Genomic DNA, 22450 nt, shown 5'->3' on the forward strand with positions numbered 1-22450 from the left:
GGTAAACAGAAGATAGCTATATTTGGTAAAAGACCAAGTCCATATTATGGCAAGAACAGCTCAAATAAGCAAAGAGAAACGACAGTCCATCATTACTTTAAGACATGAAGGTCAGTTAATACAGAACATTTCAAGAACTTTGAACGTTTCTTCAACTGTAGTCGCAAAAACCATCAAGCGCTATGATGAAACTGGCTCACATGAGGACCGCCACAGGAATGGAAGACCCAGAGTTACCTCTGCTGCAGAGGATAAGTTCAATAGAGGTACCAGCCTCAGAAATTGCAGCCCAAATAAATGCTTCATGGTCGAATTTCTGCAAAGAAACCACTACTAAAGGACACCAATAAGAAGAAGAGACTTGCTTGGGCCAAGAAACACGAGCAATGGACATTTGACCGGTGGAAATGTGTCCTTTGGTCTGGAGTCCAAATTGGAGATTTTTGGTTCCAACCGCCGTATTTTTGTGAGACGCGGTGTGGGTGAACGGATGACCTCTGCATGTGTATTTCCCACCGTAAAGCATGGAGGAGGTGGTGTTATGGTGTGGGGGTGCTTTGCTGGTGACACTGTCTGTGATTGATTTAGAATTCAAGGCACACTTAACCAGCAGCGATAAACCATCCCATCTGGTATTGCGCTTAGTGAGACTATAATTTGTTTTTCAACAGGACAATGACCCAACACACCTCCAGGCTGTGTAAGGGCTATTTTACCAATAAGGACGGTGATGAGTGCTGCTTCAGATGACCTGGCCTCCACAATCCCCCGACCTCAAACAAATTGAGATGTTTTGGGATGAGTTGGACAGCAGAGTGAAAGAAAAGCAGCCAACAAGTGCTCCTTCAAGACTGTTGGAAAAGCATTCCAGGTGAAGCTGGTTCAGAGAATGCCAAGAGTGTGCAGAGCTGTCATCAAGGCAAAGGGTGGCTATTTGAAAAATCTCAAATATATTTTGATTTGTTTAACACTTTTTTGGTTACTACATGATTCCATATGTGTTATTTCATAGTTTGATGTCTTCACTATTATTCTATAATGTAGAAAATAGTAAAAATAACAAAAAACCTTTGAATAGGTAGGAGTTCTAAAACCTTTGACCGGTAGTGTATATGCTTAATTTAGAGTTATTTATGTAACTGTTGGGCTATATGTTTTGATTTTTAATACATTCTAAGGCTGCATGATGCGACTCTAATGATGATTTGAAAGAAGTCGCATGAAAGGCATGAGCTCTGCTTTGTTTTTTACGCAGGCTGTACACACTTCATCAGTCACTCATTCAAATTTGACAAGCACTTGATGAATGCCTCGAATTTCCCGGCGGCATCACCTTTGAGTGGCCATAATGCCCCCTAAAAAAATCCATGCCTTTGTGGCCAGCGGCCGCTGTGCCCTTGGGCTGAATATAATAAATATAATTCCCTTCTCCCGGCTTCATGCTCCAAAGCACCTCAGGCTACAAGTGAAGACCGACACATCGGGGTGCAATTGCGCACGTCCTTATCCAATTCCGACGGGCATATTGAAGATATTGGAAGAACTGTCCACATCTACTTTTCGTCAGCCAACAAGATGAGTAGGCCAAACAAACAGCAAAAGCACTAGCCTATGTCAATCTACTATACCCAATATAACAAAAGTTGACCTATTCTATGTGAGAAATAAATATTCCAAACATAGTCTGGGACGGTTGTGGGATGCGATAGATCCCAAATGAATACAACCACTAGCATCCCCCCAAAAAAATTACGCAATGAGGCTAACGCAACAGATCAGAACGTTTAGCTTAAAATGTTGATAAACTATTAGGCTATGTCTTCACATTATAAGCACAGCAATGCGCACACGGCTCTAGGCTATACGCGCAAATGTTCTATTTGCGGGAAAACAACATAATCAAAAGTCACCGCAAATGCGAATATGCATGTAATGCTTTTATTATAAAAAGGTGCATTTTTATGTTGAAAATGATCTTCCCCAAACTTGAAACTCAAGCACTGCTTATGTATGCCAGTTAGACTCTACACCCCTTGTAAAGCGGATTAATGTGCTTAAATTTTAAGAAGTTATTTGGCCACTTTAGTTGTGATACAAACCTAATCAAAACATATAGGCCTATGGGCTAGGCTACATGAGGTGTGCGACTATGATTAGAAAAAGTAGAGAGAGAAAAAGGCATTGTTTCTTGCCTTATGCTGGGCTTCATTCACAAGTGATCATATATAACTCACAAGTGATAGGCTAATAGTCACCCATCAGACTATTCTTGATTGAATCTTGCCTTTACATATACTAAATAATATATGTGTGAAATTTGTTTTGATTTAGAATGGACCATTATCATTCAACTGTCTCGAAACAGGGGCAGGGGAAAAAACACGTCATCTATGGACTTACAGTGCCTTCGGAAAGTATTCACACCCCTTGACATTTTCCACACTTTGTTAGGTTACAGCCTTATTCTAAAATTGATTCAATTGTTTTTTTTCCCCCTCATCAATATACATACAATACCCCATAATGACAAAGCAAAAACAGGTTTTTAAGTTTGCTTATTTATTAAATCTAAGAAACAGAAATATCACATTTACATAAGTATTCAGACCCTTTACTCAATACTTTGTTGAAGCACCTTTGGCAGAAATTACAGCCTCGAGTCTTCTTGGGTATGACGCTACAAGCTTGGCACGCCTGTATTTGGGGAGTTTCTCCCATTCCTCTCGGCAGATCCTCTCAAGCTCTGTCAGGTAGGATGGGGAGCGTTGCTGCACAGTTATTTTCAGGTCTCTCCAGAGATTTTCAATCGGGTTCAAGTACGGGCTCTGGAGGGGCCACTTGAGGACATTTAGAGACTTGTCCCAAAGCCACTCCTACGGTGTCTTGGCTGTGTGCTTAGGGTCGTTGTCCTGTTGGAAGGTGAACCTTCGCCCCAGTCTGAGGGCCTGAGCGTTCTGGAGAAGGTTTTCATCAAGGAACTCTCTGTACTTTGCTCTGTTCATCTTTGCTTCGATCCTGACTAGTCTCACAGTTGCTGCCACTGAAAAACAGTCCCACAACATGATGCTTTGGCATTCAGGCCAAAGAGTTCAATCTTGGTTTCATCAGACCAGATAATCTTGTTTCTCATGGTCTGAGAGTCTTTAGGTGCCTTTTGGCAAACTCCAAGCGGGCTGTCATGTGCCTTTTACTGAGGAGTGGCTTCCGTCTGGCCACTCTACCATAAAGGCCTAATTGGTGGAGTGCTGCAGAGATGGTTGTCCTTCTGGAAGGTTCTCCCATCTCCAAAGAGGATCTGTAGAGCTCTGTCAGAGTGACCATCGGGTTCTTGGTCACCTCCCTGACCAAGGCCCTTCTCCCCCGATTGCTCAGTTTGGCCGGGCGGTCTGCTCTAGGAAGAGTCTTGGTGGTTCCAAACTTCTTCCATTTAAGAATGATGGAGGCAACTGTGTTCTTGGGGACCTTCAATGCTGCAGAAATGTTTTGGTACCCTTCCCCAGATCTATGCCTTGACACAATCCTGTCTTGGAGCTCTACAGAACATTCCTTCAACCTCATGGCTTGGTTTTTGCTCTGACATGCACTGTCAACTGTGGGACCTTATATAGACAGGTGTGTGCCTTTCCAAATCATGTCCAATCAATTGAACTTACCACAGGTGGACTCCAATCAAGTTGTAGAAACAGCTGAAAGATGATAAATGTAAACAGGATGTACCTGAGCTCAATTTCGAGTCTCATAGCAAAGGGTCTGAGGACTTACGTAAATAAGGTATTTATGTTATTAATTTTTTATAAAATTTGCAAAGATTTTTTTTTAAAAACTTTTCGCTTTGTCATTATGGGGTATTGTGTGTCGATTGCTGAGGATTTTAAAAAATGTAATCCATTTTAGAATAAGGCTGTAACATAATAAAATGTGGAAAAAGTCAAGGGGTCTGAATACATTCCGAAGGCACTGTAAATAGCGAATGGAGGACGCTTTTTCCGTAGTTCATTTTCATGCCAGCCAGGTAGGCTATACTACTGTTGTAAAGAGAAGCAATGTGCTTAATATTAGGAAAGTTGAGAAATAAATATAGTAGTCCTAGCCTATTGAAAGCTGATGGGATCCTCCTCTTTTTAAGAGGCCATCATTCTGTTTTCTCGCGCAATTGAATAGCCTATATAAATGTTGTGCAACAAGAGTGTTTGATTAGATTTTCAATACATTTGCATTGATGTCAGTGATTAGAGGGACATTAGAGTGCTGAGTACCAGGCAGTTAGCAAGTTTGGTAGGCTACTAATGACCATCAGCAGCATCAGAGCTTGGAGAAGCCTAATTACAGTGACTAAATTTGACTGCCTTCATGACTCGTGACCGCCTGTGTAGCAGTAATACGGTCACCATAACAGCCCTACTCATGACTGCTGATGAGATCTGAGTGACAATGAGTAAACTAGATCTGGGAAATTAAAGAGAGATTAAAAACACCACAGGCACTTTACAGAGGGTAGAAGAACATGTCCACACTGTGATGTGACACACACACGCATGCACACCACATGCACTCACACACACACAGGCGTATCAAATTCTACAAGAGGCTGCCTAGAGCAGGGATGGGCAACTTTGATGGGGTTGGGGGACACACAAAATCTGAACTCATCATGAGGGGCCGCAGTTGCTCGCGGGTTATTTTACAGCTAATTTCCTGCAATTTTACACATTTTACTATAGGGTGGAGAGAAATGTTAACAGTTTTTAATATGATATCTGACTAACAAAATTAATCCAAACACACCACTTCAATTTACTAATCAAACCTTGGGGTGTGCATGCGGTATGTGTGACTAGGGACCAAGGCGTGTGACTAGGGGCCAAGGCGTGAGACTGGGGGCCAAGGCGTGTGACTGGGGGCCAGGCCTACAAGAGGCCTAGGGACCTGGGCCTTACCTTGGTGAAGGTGATCTGTTTGTGCAAGTCCCCCAGCTGTTGGATGAGTCCCTCAAGCTCTGCCACACGCAGCTGTAGCCAGGTCCACCTGCTGCCCACCTCCGCCCTCTCCTTCTGCCACCTCCACTCACACCCATGCCTACTGAGAGAGAAGCGAGAGAGAGTGAGAGAAGAGAGGCGTGAGAGAAGCGAGAGAGAGAGAGAAGCGCGAGCGAGAGAGGGAGAGAGAGCTCAAAGACATTGCTCTTGCATGTTTTTACAAAAAATATAGATTTAGAGTTAAATAAACTTAGATTTTTTGGCAGGGGCATATACAGGATGCTCCCCTCCACAACATAACCTTCATTCCAAACCAAAACTCCAAACCTACAACCTGATTCTGGACGGAATTACCTGGAAGGCTTTCTACTACCAAGGATTACTATTCCCAAGCTATACAGCAAATGCTCTGGCAAACAAATAGAAACCGGAAAACACCATCCAACCTGGAACTGAGTGAGTAATGTTTAGTCTGAAGCTATTTTTTACTTTCAGAAAACAAAGAAGAAAATACATTATAATGATATATTTGACTTTAACGCCAAGGTAGTGGGTTCAATCCCCGGGACCACCCATGCACAAAAAAAAAAAATGAATGCACGCATGACTGTAAGTCGCTTTGGATAAAAGCGTCTGCTAAATGGCATATTATTATTATATTATTATTATAAGGACTGAATGCTAAGGCTACCAAGCATGCTTGTACAAAGAGATACAACTTCAATTAGCATTGACGTGTGAAGTGAGCGGTGTCAAAGCCCTTGAGCCCAACAATGGCAGGAGAGTCGCACAGTCTACCCCAACAAAATGGAGAGGCCTTAGAAGCACCCTCCCGCTGTTCATAGGTCATTAAAATACAGTACCCTCTGTACGTAAAGAATGATAAGACACGAAAAGAGCACAAAATGAAGCTTCTTCTGGGAAATCAAGAGACACTTTTTGCTGACTTTTATAAAAATGGGAACATAAGCAACCTTATCTTCCACACAGACCATCCCCTTGCATGGCACAGTGCTATATTAACACACTACCCCTCTGTTAAGGGGGGGTTAGCGATGGGTGGAAACTCAGGATACTAGACAACGAGGACTCTGAGTCAGCTAATATAAATCTCTATAAATATGGAAAAGTATTGGTACTGGGCACACCCAAACAGTTCCAGCTGGACTTTCACCTAATCAAAGAAACAGCTCAGCTGGAAAAGCTCTCCCTTGAGAAAGATACCCCCACCCCTATTGGTTCAGACCAGACCTCTTCATTAAATAACCCCACAGACGAGCAACCACAAGCGTTAAGTCAACTTCCCAGCACAGAGTACTATTCCCTCATTGAAATGAAGGATAAATTCACCCAGCTGGAGATAAGGCAGGTGGAGCTGGAACAGCAGGTGATTAGACTCCAGTCAGCACAGACCCAGACAACAGTCCAGCACAACAACACCCCCTTAACTAGACCTGGAGAGAGACATATCTGCACTCTGGACTGTAGTGAAACAACATCAACAGGAGAAAGAGCAGGAGCAGGAGAAGAACAGAGCACTAGAGGAGAGGATCAGAGTGCTGGAGGAGAAGGTGAGAACGATGACGGGTGACAGAGAACAACCCATTAGAGACCTGGCCACCCCCGCAGAGAAGCCAGCAGAACAGCCCACCTGAGACCCTGGCCAAAGTCTCGACACCGCAGCAGAACGGTACACCCAAGACCCTGACCATAGCCTCGACATCACAGCCGGACAAACAAATGAAGAACCCCAAGCCCAGGGGATCCCAACCCCTCTGAGCACGCCCCCTGACAGCCACCCTGATAGCCCTCCTGATGACCCCCCCACAGCCACTGAGGACATACACAAGCCACAGATTGTACTCCTTATGGACTCAAATGGGAAATACAGTTAAAGTCGGAGGTTTACATACACTTAGGTCGGAGTCATTAAAACTCGTTTTTCAACCACTCCACAAATGTCTTGTTAACAAACTATAGTTTTGGCAAGTCGGTTAGGACATCTACTTTGTGCATGACAAGTAATTTTTCCAACAATTGTTTACAGACAGATTATTTCACTTATAATACACTGTATAACAAGTTGACTGTGCCTTTAAACAGATTGGAAAATTCCAGAAAATGATGTCATGGCTTTAGAAGCTTCTGATAGGCTAATTGACATCATTTGAGTCAATTGGAGGTGTACCTGTGGATGTATTTCAAGACCTACCTTCAAACTCAGTGCCTCTTTGCTTGACATCATGGGAAAATCAAAAATCAGCCAAGACCTCAGAAAAAAGATTGTAGACCTCCACAAGTCTGGTTCATCCTTGGGAGCAATTCCCAAACGCCTGAAGGTACCACGTTCATCTGTACAAACAATAGTACGCAAGTATAAACACCATGGGACCACGCAGCCGTCATACCGCTCAGGAAGGAGACGAGTTCTGTCTCCTAGAGATGAACGTACTTTGGTGCGAAAAGTGCAAATCAATCCCAAAACAACAACAAAAGGACCTTGTGAAGATGCTGGAGGAAACAGGTACAAAAGTATCTATATCCACAGTAAAATGAGTCCTATATCGACATAACCTGAAAGGCCGCTCAGCAAGGAAGAAGCCACTGCTCCAAAACCGCCATAAAAAAGCCAGACTACGGTTTCCAACTGCACATAGGGACAAAATTGTACTTTTTGGAGAAATGTCCTCTGGTCTGATGAAACATGGCCATTATTTGGCCATAATGACCATTGTTATGTTTGGAGGAAAAAGGGGGTGGCTTGCAAGCCGAAGAACACCACCCCAATCGTGAAGCATGGGGGTGGCAGCATCATGCTGTGGGAGTGCTTTGCTGCAGGAGGGACTGGTGCACTTCACAAAATAGATGGCATCATGAGGAAGGAAAATGATGTGGCTATATTGAAGCAACATCTTAAGACATCAGTCAGGAAGTTAAAGCGTTGTCGCAAATGGGTCTTCCAAATGGACAATGACCCCAAGCATACTTCCAAAGTTGTGGCAAAATGGCTTAAGGACAACAAAGTCAAGGTATTGGAGTGGCCATCACAAAGCCCTGACCTCAATCCTATAGAGGCCAACAAACCTGACTCAGTTACACCAGCTCTGTCAGGAGGAATGGGTCAAAATTCACTCAACTTATTGTGGGAAGCTTGTGAAAGGCTACCCGAAACGTTTGACCCAAGTTAAACAATTTAAAGGCAATGCTATCAAATACTAATTGTGTGTATGTAAACTTCTGACCCACTGGGAATGTGATGAAATAAATAAAATCTGAAATAAATAATTCTCTATATTATTCTGACATTTCACATTCTTAAAATAAAGTGGTGATCCTAACTGACCTAAGAGGGAATTTTTACTAGGATTAAACGTCAGGAATTGTGAAATACTGAGTTTAAATGTATTTGGCTATGGTGTATATAAACTTCCGACTTCAACTGTACATACAAGAAAATAAACTTTTTCCCAAACAGTGTCTAAACTCTGGTGTCCAAACACCCAGCGTGCCCTAGACCTTCTGTCTGAGGACCAACTAGGATCACATTTTTTTACATTTACATTTTAGTCATTTAGCAGACGCTCTTATCCAGAGCGACTTACAGTTAGTGAGTGCATACATTTTCATACTGGCCCCACGTGGGAAACAAACCCACAACCCTGGCGTTGCAAGCGCCATGCTCTACCAACTGAGCTACAGAGGACCAGCCACATAATAATACACACAGGCACAAACGACCTGAGAACACAGCCGGAAATGGTGGCCACAGCACTCAAGGGAGTGATAGAAAAAGCTTATTCTACTTTCCCCAAGGCACAAGTGGTTATCTCAACCCTGCTACCACGAACAGACTTCCACCCTGCTACCACACAGCAGGTAAACACAAGTATTTCCTGTGACTGTGCCTCAAAACCAAATGTCTACCTTGCCCACCACTCCACCCTGGACTTGAACAGCCTTTACGACCAGGTCCACCTATACAAGGCAGCAGTGCCCACCTTCGCCCGGACCCTAAAGGATATTGGATCAACAGACACCAAGCCCAGACCAGCGAGACACACTCCCAGACCTGCGGGGACCCCCCCCCCCCCGGACCTACACATAGAGGACCCCCACCGAGAGGACCTACCTCTAGACCACAGCACCACATCCACACCCCCACCCCAACCAATTAACACCCCCCCCCCCCCCAAGTCACCCATGCCCGCACCCCATTTAGGCCCCCTGAGATCAGACTTATGCCCCTCCTACCCACCCCATGCCCCCCACTCCCGCAAAGAGGGCCTCAACATGAAAGTCACACATATGCCCAGGCCGTGAGCAGGCAAACAGGCCCAACCCCCACTCTTACACTAGCCCAAGCCAATGGCATGTACCAGATGCTCAGCAGGCTCTGCTCACAATTACTGGCCTGAGGCCAAACCACACGAGCAACAACATTAGACACTTTATGGAACACAAAGCCTTCACTATTTCATCCTGGAATATCCAAGGTCTGACGTCATCTGCCTTTGGCCTAAAGAGCAGCAACCTTGACCTAAGAAATCGGAAATACAGACATTGTCATCATACAAGAAACATGGTATAGAGGAGACGGACCCACTGGTTGCCCTCTAGGTTACAGAGAGCTGGTAGTCCCATCCACCAAACTACCAGGTGTGAAACAGGGAAGGGACTCAGGGAGTATGCTAATTTGGTATAGAGCAGACCCTAACTCACTATTAAATTAATCAAAACAGGAACATTTTACATTTGGCTACAAATTCAAAAGGAAATGATCTCAACAGAGAAAAATGTCCTCCTGTGTGCTACCTATATCCCCCCACTAGAATCCCCATACTGTAATGAAGACAGCTTCTCCATCCTGGAGGGGGAAATCAATCATTTCCAGACCCAGGGACATGTATTAGTCTGTGGCGACATAATTGCCAGAACTGGACAAGAACCTGACACCCTCAGCACACAGGGGGACAAACACCTACCTGGAGGTGACAGCTTTCCTCCCCAATATGCCCCCCTAGGCACAACTACGACAACATAACCAACAAAAACGGGTCACAACTCCTGCAGCTCTGTCGCATGCTGGGTATGTACATAGTCAATGGTAGGCTTCGAGGGAACTCCTATGGTAGGTACACCTATAGCTCATCTCTTGGCAGTAGTACTGTAGACTTACTTTATCACTGACCTCAACCCAGTCTCTCAGAGCGTTCACAGTCAGCCCACTGACACCCCTATCAGACCACAGCAAAATCACAGTCTACTTGAACAGAGCAATAATCAATAATGAGGCATCAAAGCCAAAGGAACTGAATAATATTAAGAAATGCTATAGATGGAAGGAAAGTAGTGTCGAAACCTACCAAAAAACTATTAGGCAACAACATATTCAATCCCTTTTAGACAACTTCCTGGACAAAACATTCCACTGTAATAGTTGGTCCCCTGTAGCTCAGTTGGTAGAGCATGGCGCTTGCAACGCCAGGGTTGTGGGTTCGTTTCCCACGGGGGGCCAGTATGAAAAATGTATGCACTCACTAACTGGAAGTCGCTCTGGATAAGAACGTCTGCTAAATGACTAAAATGTAAATGTAATAGTGAAGGTGTAAACTTGGCAGTAGAAAACCTAAACAGTATATTTGACCTCTCAGCTTCCCTATCAAATCTAAAAATATCTAACAGAAAACCAAAGAAAAGTAACAACAATGACAAATGGTTTGATGAAGAATGCCGTGGGGTGAGACAAGATGCAGCTTAAGCCCCACACTCTTCAACATATATATCAACGAATTGGTGAGGGCACTAGAACAGTCTGCAGTACCCAGCCTCACCCTACTAGAATCTGAAGTCAAACGTCTACTGTTTGCTGATGATCTGGTGCTTCTGTCATTAACCAAGGAGGGCCTACAGCAGCATCTAGATCTTCTGTCAGACCTGGGCCCTGACAGTAAATCTCAGTAAGACAAAAATAATGGTGTTCCAAAAAAGGTCCAGTTGCCAGGACCACAAATACAAATTCCATCTAGACACCGTTGCCCTAGACCACACAAAAAACGATACATCCCTCAGCCTAAACATCAGCACCACAGGTAACTTCCACAAAGCTGTGAATGATCTGAGAGACAAGGTAAGAAGGGCCTTCTATGCCATCAAAAGGAACATAAAATTCGACGTACCAATTAGGATCTGGCTAAAAATACTTGAATCAGTTATAGAACCCATTGCCCTTTATGGTTGTGAGGTCTGGGGTCCGCTCACCAACCAAGAATTCACAAAATGGGACAAACACCAAATTGAGACTCTGCATGCAGAATTCGGCAAAAAAATCCTCTGTGTACAACGAAAAACACCAAATAATGCATGCAGAGCAGAATTAGGCCGATACCCTCTAATTATCAAAATCCAGAAAAGAGCTGTTAAATTATATAACCACTTAAAAGGAAGCGATTCCCAAAACTTCCATAACAAATCCATCACCTACAGAGAGATTAACTTGGAGAAGAGTCCCCTAAGTAAGCTTGTCCTGGGGCTCTATTCACAAACACAAACAGACCCCACACAGCCCCAGGACAACAACAACAACAACACAATTAGACCCAACCAAATCATGAGGAAAACAAAAATATAATTAATTACTTACATTTACATTTATATACTTGACACATTGGAAAGAATTAACAAAAAAACAGAGCAAACTAGAATGCTATTTGGCCCTAAACAGAGAGTACACAGTGGCAGAATACCTGACCACTGTGACTGACCCAAACTTAAGGAAAGCTTTGACTATGTACAGACTCAGTGAGCATAGCCTTGCTATTGAGAAAGGCAGCCGTAGGCAGACCTGGCTCTCAAGAGAAAACAGGCTATGTGCACACTGCCCACAAAATGAGGTGGAAACTGAGCTGCACTTCCTAACCTCCTGCCAAATGTATGACCATATTAGAGACATATTTCCCTCAGATCCACAAAGAATTTGAAAACAAACCCAATTTTGATAAACTCCCTTATCTACTGGGTGAAATACCACAGTGTGCCATCACAGAAGCAAGATTTGTGACCTGTTGCTACAAGAAAAGGGCAACCAGTGAAGAACAAACACCATTGTAAATAAAACCATATTTATGTTAGTTTATTTTCCTATTTGTACTTTGACTATTTGCACATTGTATATATACACATATGACATTTGAAATGTCTTCATTCTTTTGGAATTTCTGAGTGTAATGTTTACTGTTAATATTTATTGTTTATTTCACTTTTGTTTACTATCTACTTCACTTGCTTTGGCAATGTTAACATACGTTTTCCATGCCAATAAAGCTCTTAAATTGAATTGAAATTAAATTGAAATTGAATTGAGAGAGAGAGCGAGCGAGAGCGAGAGCAACAGTCAAAGGGGCAGTGAATATAAGACAGACGTGCTAATGCTGCCATTGTGTTTAGCCTAAGACCAGACACAAGCATATTCATTTCTGCAGGTTTTGTATGATTTTTTTATTAATTTTTTATCCAATGAAATACAAACTCTTCCTTGAAACAGGTTGAATGGTTGGAGTGTGTGTATGTTTACTGACCTTTAAAACATAGATAGCCCAGCAGAACAGTACAGAGGCTGAGGACATCTGGTTGATGTTTCCACAGCAACATCAACAAATACACTCCAGCCTACATTATTCACCATATTTAAGCACCAGATGAAAATGCAGCTTTTTTGCATATCAGCTTCTTCATATTACAGGGCAGATAGGCAAATAAGGGGGCATTATTCTTATGCTGGTGAAACTAGTAGGAAGTCTATCTAGGTCACAAATAAATAATCAGCAAGCTGTGTGTGTGTGTAGGTTTCCATGGAGCTCCTGACTGCGTTCCACTATTTCTCTGGTGTAGGCTAGCTAGCTGTCTCTGGCAGGCACTTCCACAGTACAGTTAGGTTTAGTTACCATGGCTCTGTGTAGCGGCCCTGGGAATGCCAGGAGCAAGCCACTTCAAACAGAGTGGACAACTGAAGGGAAAGGTTATCAGACCGGCTGGGTCAGCTTGAATGGTTGGGCATAGACCACCACACTAACAAACGCAGGCCCAATACTGTAACACAATACTGGTTTCATTTCACAACAAGGAAAGTGAAAATTACTTTTGACATCCCTTGAGTTGTAGGCTAGGTGGTGGAACGTGTCCACACTCTGTAGAAGTGTAAGCAAATGAGAGCAGTCACTCCAATCCCCAGCCAAGCAGTCTCTCCTCTCCTCGCAGACACAATAGCCGGCGCTGCCTCATTCTGCCTGCCTGCCCCGCGGGCCTGCGACCTGCAGAAACATTCCAGACATATTTATAGTGCAATGGAGCAGCGGGCTGGGGCCGAGGCAGGCAGCACACCCACATAGTGGAGTGGAGGAGAGGCGCTTTCCTCCTGAGGACTGGAGCAATTCTAAAGCCTACTCTTGCAGTTAAAAGTTTTCAGCCCTGATCCCGACTGAGCAAAAAGCAAGCCTGTACATGCATGAGCTGAGCCTCTGCTTTCTTAAACACTGTTATTGCTCTAGTTGTAGGTCAGGGCATAAAGTAAAGCCTACAGGGTGTGCCCCTCGTTTCACTTTCCAGGAATTAGCCTAGTCTGCCACGGTCACTCCCACGTCAAATTATGAACATACAGCGGACAAAAATGTAACTGAAAGTGGACAAATATTAAGAGTTGTAACCACACGGTTTTCACATTTTCCAAAATGGCCCATCCACTCCGAGACATATTCCCGGGGGAGGAGGTGTAAGCCATAAACTCTCCCCCATGGAGGAGCTAATGGAAGGAAGGCCACAGAGACAGACCATTCTACCCCATAGAAATGGAATGAATAGAACAGACTTGGAACCATTCTAGTTCAGTGTTCTACCCAGCAGGAGACAGGGGCTCAAACAAAGACAAGACTGTTACCGCCAGAATGACGACAGACCCAAACCCCCCCTCCACTTTGCCAAACAAATCATAAACACCCCTTGCACTCCTCCTCCCCCAGTTCCTGTTCCCAAAGCTCATAAACCTGTACCCCTTTGTCAATCGCCCCTGTTTATTAGACAGGGAATCAAAGACATCCCCTCCGCAACCCCCTCCCGTCCCTTCCGCCCAACGCAAACCCTGTCGCCTTCCTACATCACTACATTCCAGACAGGGTGAACAGGTTACCTGACTACCTGACTTTACTTAATGCTAAGAAATGCAAAGAAACCTGGCAGTGTTTCTATCTCAGAGAAGTGTTACTAGCATCCTACTGGGCATTAATGTAACAGATGTAACAGACACCAGGCCGGCAGGGAGACAAACAGACCGACAAGAACAATTAGAACATCCCCTCATCTCTTCTGGGTCAATGGAGCAAGAAAGCACAGAATTTTGGGAGTGAGAGCAGTAGAGGGCCAGGAGGGTGTGGAGGAATCTGCTGCAGACTAAAGACCAGATAGGTCCTCACACTCACAGCCAGGCAAACGCAAACAAAGAAACGTCACACTCTCCAGTCTCCACAGCTGTATGAAGGGAAAGGGCACCAAGTTTACCCAGGGTTTATTGGGTCCAAATGAAACATTAGGCTATGAGGAGGAGCCCAACACTGGAAGGGTGAAACCGCTAAAGTAAGGCGGCAGGTAGCTTAGTGGTTAAGAGCGTTGTGCCAGTAACCGAAAGGTCGCTGGTTCTAATCCCCGAGCCGACTAGGTGAAAAATCTGTCGATGTGCCCTTGAGCAAGGCGCTTAACCCTAATTGCTCCTGTAAGTCGCTCTGGATAAGAGCGTCTGCTAAATGACTAATTATTTATTATTACTTCCACAGGGAGGGAGCGCTGCCTTTCCACAGCTGTCATCCTACTCTCTCCCTCTTTCCTTCCCGCTCTCTTAACCCCTCTCCCTCCCTCTCAAGGCTTGTTTGTTAGGGAATCTGCAGTGTACCCTCCCTGCCTCTGGCAAGGTGCCGGAGACCAACTACAGGTGTAGGATCTTAATTTGAAGCAGTTTGCTACAGCAGGAAAATAATACTGCAGCAACAGGAAATGTGAATTATTATGTGTATTATAATTAATGGCCATTTTTGTAGTGGTTGATACATTTTTCATAAGGGAAAATCAAGACTGAAATCTCAAAGTAGAAATTACAAACTTTAGAACCCTTTTTAAACCTCAACTACACTACAAGTTTTACATTCCATGCATTGCAGGAAAGTTCTCCTGCAACAGGGGGATCAAATTGCGATTCTGCATATGTATGCAGTCAGGTCAGGATTAAATCTACAATCACCTCCCTGTTCATCTCCAACGGCTGTTATGGGCTCCTTGCCCCGGAAACACTCAGCTAAAGCCACTCTCATAGGACTCTGGCTGGGTTAGGTGAACGGGGAAGTAGGTTATGTGTGTCAAATGAAGTCAAGTGAAAAGTAATTTTAACTTGTTTAGTCTATGTTTTTCCTTTTACAATTCACTCACTGTCACACATAGAAAACATATTGGAATGTGTTTCTCATAACCTACCTCTCCGCCTAACCCTGTTCTTTTAGCGGTAATAACCCACTGTGGTATCCAGGAAAACACCACAGCTCTTTAAAATATATGCCTTTTTTAAACGAGAAACAGACCCAAGGTCAAAGCTACAGGTGTTCAGCTAATAGCTTTTAACAAAATCTAATCCAGTGACACAGTTTTATCTCTGAAAATGCTCTGTTCCTGTTGCATACAGCTAGTAGGGCCCTGTGAAATCTGCATTGCGCAGACGGAATCCAGACTTTAAAACGGAATTCAACAATATATATATTTTAATGAATTTAGTAGGAAATCAACTTAATGTATTGAACTTATTATACTGAAGAAAAATATAAAAACGCAACATGCAACAATTTCAAAGATTTTACTGAGTTACAGTTCAATTGAAATAAATAAATAAAGTCCTAATCTATGGATTTCACATGACTGGGAATAGAGATATGCATCTGTTGGTCAGATACCTTAAAAGAAAGGTAGGGGCATGGATCAGAAAACCAGTCAGTATCTGGTGTGACCACCACCTGCCTCATCCAGCGCGACATCTCCTTCGCATAGAGTTGATCAGGCTGTTGATTGTGGCCTGTGGAATGTTGTCCCACGCTTCTTCAATGGCTGTGCGAAGTTGCTGGATATTGGAGGGAACTGGAACACGCGTCGTACATGTCGATCCAGAGCATCCCAAACGTGCTCAATGTTGTTTTTAATCGCACTGCTTTGCTTTATCTTGGCCAGGTCGCAGTTGTAAATGAGAACTTGTTCTCAACTGGCTTACCTGGTTAAATAAAGGTGAAATAAATAAAATAAAATACAATATTTGTGTGACATGTCTGGTGAGTATGCAGGCCAGGGAAGAACTGGGACATTATCAGCTTCCCAGAATTGTGTACATAAACATGAGGTGATGGCGGCAAATGAATGGCACGACAATGGGCCTCAGGATCTTGTCCCGGTATCTCTGTGCATTCAAATTGCCATCGATAAAATGCAATTCTGTTTGTTTTCCGTAGCTTATGCCTGACCATACCATAACCCCAGCGCCACCATGGGGCACTCTGTTCACAACGTTGACATCAGCAAACCATTCGCCCACACAACGCCGTACACGTGGTCCGCGGTTGTGAGGCCAGTTGGACATACTGCCAAATTCTCTAAAATGACGTTGGAGGTGGCTAATGGTAGAGAAATTAATATTAAATTATCTGGCAACAGAGTGACAAAATTGCACATTTTAGAGTGGCCTTTTATTGTCCACAGCACAAGGTGCACCTGTGTAATGGTCATGCTGTTTAATCAGCTTCTTGATATGCCACACCTGTCAGGTGGATGGATTAGAAATGCTCACTAACAGGGATATAAACAAATTTGAGCGCAAAGGGCCTCCTGAGTGGTGCAGCGGTCTAAGGCACGGCATCGCAGTGCAAGCTGCGTTACTACAGATCCTGGTTCCATACCGGGCTGTGTCGCAGACAGCCTCTCCCGAGTCCGTACAGGAGTTGCAGCGATGGGACAAGACTGTAACTACCAATTGGATATGACGAAATTGGGCAGTAAAGGGGGTAAAAGAAAAGATGTACTAAACAATAATAATACATACACATTTAATTTGAGCGCAATAACGTTTGTGTGTATGGAACATTTCTGGGATCTTTTATTTCAGCTCATAAAACATGGGACCAATATTTTACATGTTGCATTTATATTTTTGTTGCCAAAGCTACACCCCAAAATCTAAATTTCTTAGATCTTTCCCAGACCTCTAAAGTGGTCTACTAATGTGGTTTAAGCATTGTTGTGGACTTAGAACAGGGATGGGCAACTGGCAGCCCATTTTGTAGACCTAAAGATCAATAAAATAAAAAATACTAATAAAAAACAGTCAGGGTCTCAACTTACTGATGAGAGTTAGAACAGTTGAATACACAAGGTGCAATTTCGAAATTTGGTTGTGCATTAGCGTTTTTTCCCGTTATGTCAATCACTGACTAGTATTGTCACGATACCTGAATATTTACTTTGATACCGATTACAGGTTTAGTATCACGATACTCGATACAATCACGATACTCGATATCAAAACGATACCAAATAAAAAAAGAAGGCATACAGTATAAGCCAAAGTCACAGAATGGCACTTGATCCAGACGGATAAACTCAGCAACTACGCTGTTCAATCGTTGGGCATCTTTTGAGTTTATCATTATATTATAATGTTCTACGTCAAACATTTTCAGAGACAGCAATGTATGCATTAAATAATCTATTAGACTTTGTTTTTAACAATCTAACTACATAACAACATAATGGTAATACTTTTTTTGAATGGTAAATCTCTATTGATAAACTGGGTAAATCAAGATGTAGCCTAGGCCTATCCACAATGCAGGTGAATGCATAGCCTATTCAATAGGAGTGTGTGCATGTATTGAGCTATTGAGCTTGTTTTGGCTGATTTCGAGGGGCTACAGATTAATCACTGTTTCCCTTCGATTTGGGACTTATTTTATTGTACTGATCAACAACATTTGCATAGAAGTAGCTTACTTTAACCAATACTGACATCATTCAGGAGGCAAGAAGGGGGCGGCCCGTCGGAGCCCTATTCCCACACAGAGTCAGTGTTGCCAACTTATTGACTTTGTCGCTAGATTTAGCAAGTTTTCAGACCTCTCCAGTTACTTTTATTGGTGAACGAGTATAGCGACAAATTTAACTACTTTTTGAGGCTTTCCCAGTGACTTTTGATTGATTTAGCAAGTACGACACGTGTCCTAGCTAACTAGCTAGCTTGCTAGTCAGAGACACGTGTGCTAGCTAGCTTGCTAGTTAGCTAACTGGCACACGGTGTCGCCCCCGCCTGCTGTGTACTGGAGTCCTCCATAGGACTAGCTAGCTAGCACAGTGTCCTTCACTCCCGCCTACCGAACACCTGCCCTCGCCATCGTTAGCGGAACAGTGGAAAAACAGTGCCCGACAGTCGGGGGCGAAAGACACTGTCTACCATTGTCGCCATCGCCTCTTCTTCTGTGGGGTTTATCGCCGGTTGGCATCCAACATTATGGTACCTACTGTACTGGAGCGCCCCCACATCCCGCCTGTCCTAGCTTAAGAAATTGAGCAATAGTAGTACACTATATATACAAAAGTATGTGGACACCCCTTCAAATTAGTGGATTGCCCGTTCTGACAGGTGTATAAAATCGAGCACACAGCCATTTACTCTCCACAGACAAACATTGGTATAGTAGAATGCCCTTACTGATGAGCTTAGTGACTTTCAACGTGGCACCTTCATATAATGCCACCTTTCCAACAAGTCAGTTTGTCAAATTTCTGCTCTGCTAGAGCTGCGCTGGTCAACTAAGTGCTGTTATTGTGAAGTGGAATCATCTAGGACAACAACGGCTCAGCCGTGAAGTGGTAGACCAAACAAGTTCACAGAACGGGACCGCCGAGTGCAGAAGCGCGTAACAATCGTCTGTCCTCCATTGCAACACTCACTACCGAGTTCAAACTGCCTCTGGAAGCAACTTCAGCACAATAACTGTTCGTCGGTAGCTTCATGAAATTGTTTTCAATGGCCGAGCAGCCGCACTCAAGCCTAAGATCACCATGTGCAATGCCAAGCGTTGGCTGGAGTGGTGTAAAGCTCGCCACCATTGGACTCTGGAGCAGTGGAAACGCGTTCTCTGGAGTGATGAATCACGCTTCACTATCTGGCAGTCCAACGGACGAATCTGGGTTTGGTGGACACCAGGAAAATGCTACCTGCCCCAATGCATAGTGCCAACTGTAAAGTTTGGTGGAGGAGGAATAATGGTCTGAGGCTGTTGTTCATGGTTCGGGCTAGGCTCCTTAGTTCCAGTGAAGGGAAATCTTAACGCTACAGCATACAATGACATTCTAGACGATTCTGTGCTTCCAACTTTGTGGCAACAGTTTGGGGAAGGCCCTTTCCTGTTTCAGCATGACAATGCCCCCGTGCACAAAGCGAGGTCCATACAGAAATGTTTTGTCAAGATCGGTGTCGAAGAACTTGACTGGCCTGCACAGAGCCCTGACCTCAACCCCATCGAACACCTTTGGGATGAGTTGGAACGCTGACTGTGAGCCAGGCCTAATCGCCCAACAACAGTGCCCGACCTCACTAATGCTCTTGTGGCAGAATGAAAGCAAGTCCCCGCAGCAATGTTCCAACATCTAGTGGAAAGCCTTCCCAGAAGAGTGGAGGCTGTTATAGCAGCAAAGGGGGGACTAACCTCACATTAATGCCCATTTTGGAATGAGATGTTCGACGAGCAGGTGTAGTGTATGTTAACATAACATAAGTAAGGGCAAAATGTGTAGAATTGCATTAAACTTGCTTTAAAACTGCAACATTTCTCTACGCCCCATGGCAAAATGTGTAGAATTGCAGGAAATTAACTTTAAACTAACATTTAAAGACGGGGCCAGCAAAATGTTTTGCCCGTGAGGTGGGGGCCCACCAACCAAATCTCGCTTAGGGCCCCCAAAAGGCTAGGGTCGGCCCTGGCTACTGGTATAATATTATATTAGTTAAGACAGTTTGTAGTTTAACTGCACAAATAGATTGATTGCACAAATCAGTGGACTGCATGTGTGGGTATGGATGTGGGTACGCAGACCAGTGAGCCACTGCAGCCCCGCATGAGGAGTTCAGATTTTTTGTGGACACCACCCCCATCAAAGTTGCCCATCCCTGACTTAGAACATCGAATGCTGTTGACTTTTTATTTATTTTTTATGTTTATTTTTTGAGCAAAAACCTGATAAACCTGAAAAAACCAAACGGAGAAAACGAAATTTGGGGAAAAAACTAACGGAATCAGGCAAAAAATAAAACACATTTTATAGGTTAAGTTAAGCCTATGGCTCTACTCACACTGGTCGAGACCTGGTCCCCCATTTCTGCTCAGGCTCCAACTCTTCATCTGAGCTGCTCTCTGTGACATCAGAGTCCACAGCCTCCTGCACCATGCGCAGCACAGCCTGGGCATAGCTGGCAAACTCCTGGATGTCTTTAGAAGGGGATGGGACTGAGGAGGTTTGCAGTAGGGCAGGCCCCTGGGTCCTGTGGCTCTGTGTACCTGTCGGTCTCTGCCCCATGGCTGGATCAAAGGGTTTGGTGTCAGCTGGGGGTGAGGGGGGACCCAGGGTTTCCCTGCCCTGCCTCTCTTTTAGACCCTCCAGCTGGAGGCTGCAGTGACGATAGATGTGGTCCCCTAGCAGAGCCTGGAGCCTCCTCTGGATCCGCCCAGCCTGTCCTAACAGGGCTGCTTGATGGGAGAGGTGCCACCGGGTCTGCTCGCTCACTGCCTCCTCCACCATTGCAGTCACAGGCTGCTCCTGGCCCTGGCTCCTATTCCCCCTGGCCCATGGCTGGGCTAGAGCTGTGTCTGTGCTGATGGAGCCCCCCTCCCCCTGTCTCGCTATGGCGGGTGTGGGGACAGCAGGGTTGTCCTGGGACATGCGATCCCCCTGGCAGTGTTTTGTAGTGGACTGGGGGATATCATAGCCATCTGGTCCATGGCCACTGTGCTGACACTGCTGCTGCTGAACCACACCTTGGCTATTGTGTTCAGTGACGGGAACAAAATACATGTCTTGTGCACCTGGACAGGCCGCCAGGGAGTTCTTCAGGTTTTTGTTGAGGAACAGGAGGTTGCACAGGGAACCAGGGCTGGAGAGAAGCACCGTGTTGTACTGTCCAGCCGAGGCCTGTAGCAGAGGGGACAGGAGCGACTCTGAAAACTCAAGGGGACTCGTGCCAGAGCAAAAGGTGTCCAGAAAGGGCAGAGAGGAGAGGTTGAGCCACACCCTCTGAGCATAGCTGTCCTCCATCAGTTTCAACTTAGGATCACACTCGATGTTGAGCATTGCCCCATTTGCATCCATGTTGCTGGAGGCGAGAGTGGTCGCCAGGTGGATTCCGTGGGCGTCTTTGGAGAGCTTGGTTAGGGCTGGGGCCATTCCCTCTGGCCAATGATATCACAGCTCTTCTCCGTCACACCAGAGGATGTCAGATCTGCCTCAGACTTTCCCTAGACCAAATAATAAAACACTGTCAGCACTTCATCCCCCAAACTGAAAATAAACTGGATATACTAAAAACAGCAAATTATGGGTAGGAAAACATCCAGGTAGTTGGATATATTAGCTTAGCTATAGAGAGAACGATGAAGACAGAAAGAAAGAAAACCACTAGTAGTTGGCACTGCCACTATTAGCTAGCTACTGTACTGTTAGTTTACTTCATGGATGGCAGTGGCTCAAACAAGTCAATGAACTGACGAGGTGGAAACCGATGACATTTACAAATGTCTTACTGCAGAGAGACATCCAACCTAATCGATTTATTTAGCTAAGTTACATAAATATCTAGTACCAAACAACAAGACCGTTGGCTAGCGTAAATCAAATCAGCTTCATAGCTTTCTGGAACACACAAATGGGCACGGAACGTGAAATTGGAAAGAACTTATCGACCATCTTCTTACTACGTTACTCACCTTGAATGAAACTCGACATGATCCACGAAAAAATGATTCTTGAAGCCTTGATTTATGTTGTGACATGCTAAGCTTTTCCCTCATTTGACATATAAACCAGTACTCATTAACGTCTGGCTAGATAGTTTAGCAGAATATCTTTCGTTTGACAGTCTCTTCTCCGCGGTCGTATTTCCAATCCAACTGCCATGGTACCGCAGCTGCTCTGTGTTTGATGTTGAGGAGCTGCCTGAGTGAGTGAGGGTTGGGGGGCGTGGATTCCTCCATGGGGGCAAGTCTATGCAAATATCATGCTATCCAGGACCAATAATATTCAGTCGCATGAGAGCCTTTAACTATTTTTACTTTCTAGTTTTATCCAATGAGCTATAAATAAATAATTGTATCACAATTTCGGTTCAAATCCTTGATTCTTTCACATCCCAGCCG

General features: G+C 44.4%; 1 protein-coding gene across 1 annotated transcript in view; it reads right to left on the minus strand.

The window, feature by feature from the left end:
• Nucleotides 1–21407, minus strand: part of kansl1l (KAT8 regulatory NSL complex subunit 1-like) — a gene marked incomplete at both ends in the record, with an annotated part of 41302 nt that extends 19895 nt beyond the window's left edge. Inside the window, 2 exon segments of the mRNA XM_084179660.1 lie at nucleotides 4938–5079; nucleotides 20395–21407. Of these exon segments, the coding sequence (XP_084035786.1) occupies nucleotides 4938–5079; nucleotides 20395–21407 (1155 nt within the window).
• Between the last annotated feature and the right edge of the window lie 1043 nt (nucleotides 21408–22450).

Source organism: Coregonus lavaretus (genome assembly GCF_964263955.1).
Source record: "Coregonus lavaretus genome assembly, chromosome: 16".
In the NCBI taxonomy this organism is placed as follows: domain Eukaryota; kingdom Metazoa; phylum Chordata; class Actinopteri; order Salmoniformes; family Salmonidae; genus Coregonus; species Coregonus lavaretus.